The sequence below is a fragment of the Cicer arietinum genome, chromosome 7 (genome assembly GCF_000331145.2).
Source record: "Cicer arietinum cultivar CDC Frontier isolate Library 1 chromosome 7, Cicar.CDCFrontier_v2.0, whole genome shotgun sequence".
In the NCBI taxonomy this organism is placed as follows: Eukaryota; Viridiplantae; Streptophyta; class Magnoliopsida; order Fabales; family Fabaceae; genus Cicer; species Cicer arietinum.
This window is the reverse complement of record NC_021166.2, coordinates 44,476,128-44,478,540: the sequence shown is the minus strand read 5'-3', so window position 1 is coordinate 44,478,540 and position 2,413 is coordinate 44,476,128. Positions and strand designations below refer to the sequence as shown.

Below are 2,413 nucleotides of genomic sequence, written 5' to 3'. Positions count from 1 at the left end.
TACTAATTATAATATATATAAATTTTAAATTTATAATTTTATATATATGAATTAGTATGGGTGAGGGCGAATAAACTCGAAACCCGGGAGGAGATAGGTCTAAATTTCCTACCAATTGGGGTTTTCCCAGTTGCCATGTCTATATGAAAGTCAAAGCATGAATTAAACTATGAATGGATATTACTTTTTGCATTCTCTACAATACCAAATTCATTGAAACACAAAATAAGAGTAAATTAACATTCTAACATTATCCTACAAAACTCTTGCAATTGATCCTGAGGTAAACTCAAGCATATATTAAGACCCCCTTCATCATTAGCCCCTGGCAACAACATAACCAAACCAGGCTTAACTATAAGTGGAGTAGCACATTTCAATCTCCCCCAAGCAAAAACTTCATTCTCTAATCCCAATCTCCACCATGCAACCAATGAAAAACTATCTTCCTTACAAGGCACACCTCTATTCAATTCTAACCAATCTATACCTGATTTAATATACTCATTATCTAATCTTTCAATCCCTTCTTGCACTTTTCTTATGTGAAAATCATCTTCTAGTTCCATTAGTTCCTTCACTGTTGCTCTTGCAAATCCAGGGACTAATGCATTCCCTGCAAAACTATTTGGAAGTTCAGGAACAACCCTTTTCCTGACATCAACAGGGAACAACATTGTTGATACTTTTTCATGTGACATCTTTGTTGCTAAGGCTCTTGCTTTCCATATCTTTGCAGCTACAACTTGAAAAGTTGTGATGTTTTTTAAAGCTGTGTTCTCTAGTGCTTTCTTTTTGTAGCTTGCAATTTTTTGTTGTGATAAATAAAGAACGTGTGTTTGATTTTCTGTAAGGTCTTTTTTAACATTGGTGCCACTTGTACCACGCATTGTGAATAAATTTTCTATGTTTGTAGATTTTGAGTATTCAAAATGTGGATGAGTTATCTTTGGTGAGTTTCTTGCTTTTAGCAGTGTTCTATCTGCATTTGGTATTATGATCATGTCGTCGCCGCGTGTTAGAGACGCCAAATTTGCCTCAAATTCTCTTACTGCTATACCATCTAGTATGCAGTGGTTGTAATGAGAAGAAAGTGCCAAACTTCCACATCCAAATTGTGTCAGCTGTTATAAAACAACAAATTATGTAAATCAATGAGTTACTAAAAAAATAAGCTAAAGTATGTTTTTTGGTCTGTCAAATTTGGCATTTGGATTGTGTATGAGTGACTCGCATACACATCATCTAGAACGATCAAGATCAAACGGTCTATATTTTAATGCATAGTTTGATTTATTTATTTATTTTAAATATAAAATAACTAAACTTGAAATTTGGTCCGTCTGATCTTGACCGAACAATTCATATGTGAATGAATGTACGCAATCACGCAATTTTGACTACACACAACCCGACGTTGGAGTTTCCACTTTTAGATTTGCAAAAGAATTTGCAAAGTGTTGTATTCTAAGTTTAAATATACATTTGGGATAGGAAAATGATAAGTTTTTGTGGGTTTTAACTTTTAACTAAGTCATAGGCCTATGACCTTGTTATATTTTTGCATTAATTTAACCATGATAGAAATGAATATATTGTAAATAATGTAAGACTCTAATAGAATTTAAATGTTTGTTACATCAATATGAAGGTTTAACTATCATGCAAAAGTGATCTAATATGAAACTTATATATTTGTAACATGTTGCAATCTTGGAAGAAATGTAATTTAAAAGAATTAAGGGACCGCTAACCTGTAAAGAAACAAGGGGAGTTTCTTTCAAATCAGTTTCTTCATGCAAGAAAACAACCAATTCTCTTAACTCCGGATTAGGTGCTGAAATAACACCAAATTCACACAACCTTCTATCAGTTTTTGCAGCGGCAACAACAATACCAGCATCATTACAATCGATTTCAAATCGATTTTTCTCTTCGAAACTCGGCACGAGCCGGCCTGCCATAAAGTCATAATGCACAAGCATTTTACCAAGTGCACTATATAACTTGTTACAAATCTCAGAGAATTGCATTTGGTTGCTTGGTGGATCAAAGAAAGAAGCAGAGTCTTGGTAAACAACAAGGGACAGGTCAATATTTGACAAGAACATTCTCTTACATGGTGTTGGTTTCTCAGGAACAATCACAACTTTTTCAATTAGTTCAATATTCCTTCCCATTGCATACAGTATTTTTTTTCTGTTGAGATTGTTCTTATTCACACCTAACCAAGATTGTTCAAACTTAATATATATAATAATATGTTTTTTTGAAGTTATTGGGAAAATATATTATGCAAATTTATGGACTAGGCCAGGTTCCTAACATTACTCTTAAGTTACATGTATTTTATGTGGAAAAAAATTTATGTTAATTTTTGTATCAACTTATTTTATGTTACTGATTATGCTTT

General features: G+C 32.8%; 1 protein-coding gene across 1 annotated transcript; it reads right to left on the bottom strand.

Annotated features, from left to right (window-relative positions):
- Positions 1-236: 236 nt before the first annotated feature.
- On the bottom strand, positions 237-2,180 carry LOC101500393 (acyltransferase GLAUCE-like). Its single transcript, XM_012718840.1, has 2 exons — positions 1,755-2,180; positions 237-1,124 (listed from the first exon to the last, which is right to left on the bottom strand). The coding sequence occupies exons 1-2, from the start codon at positions 2,178-2,180 to the stop codon at positions 237-239; spliced, it is 1,314 nt and encodes a 437-aa protein (XP_012574294.1).
- Positions 2,181-2,413: the final 233 nt, after the last annotated feature.

Bases quoted from the DNA above. Each gene is read 5' to 3' on its own strand.
- LOC101500393 (XM_012718840.1), bottom strand. From the start codon at position 2,180: ATGGGAAGGAATATTGAACTAATTGAAAAAGTTGTGATTGTTCCTGAG. The intron at 1,125-1,754 runs GTTAGCGGTCCC...GTTTTATAACAG, and splicing joins CTCCCCTTGTTTCTTTACAG to CTGACACAATTTGGATGTGG.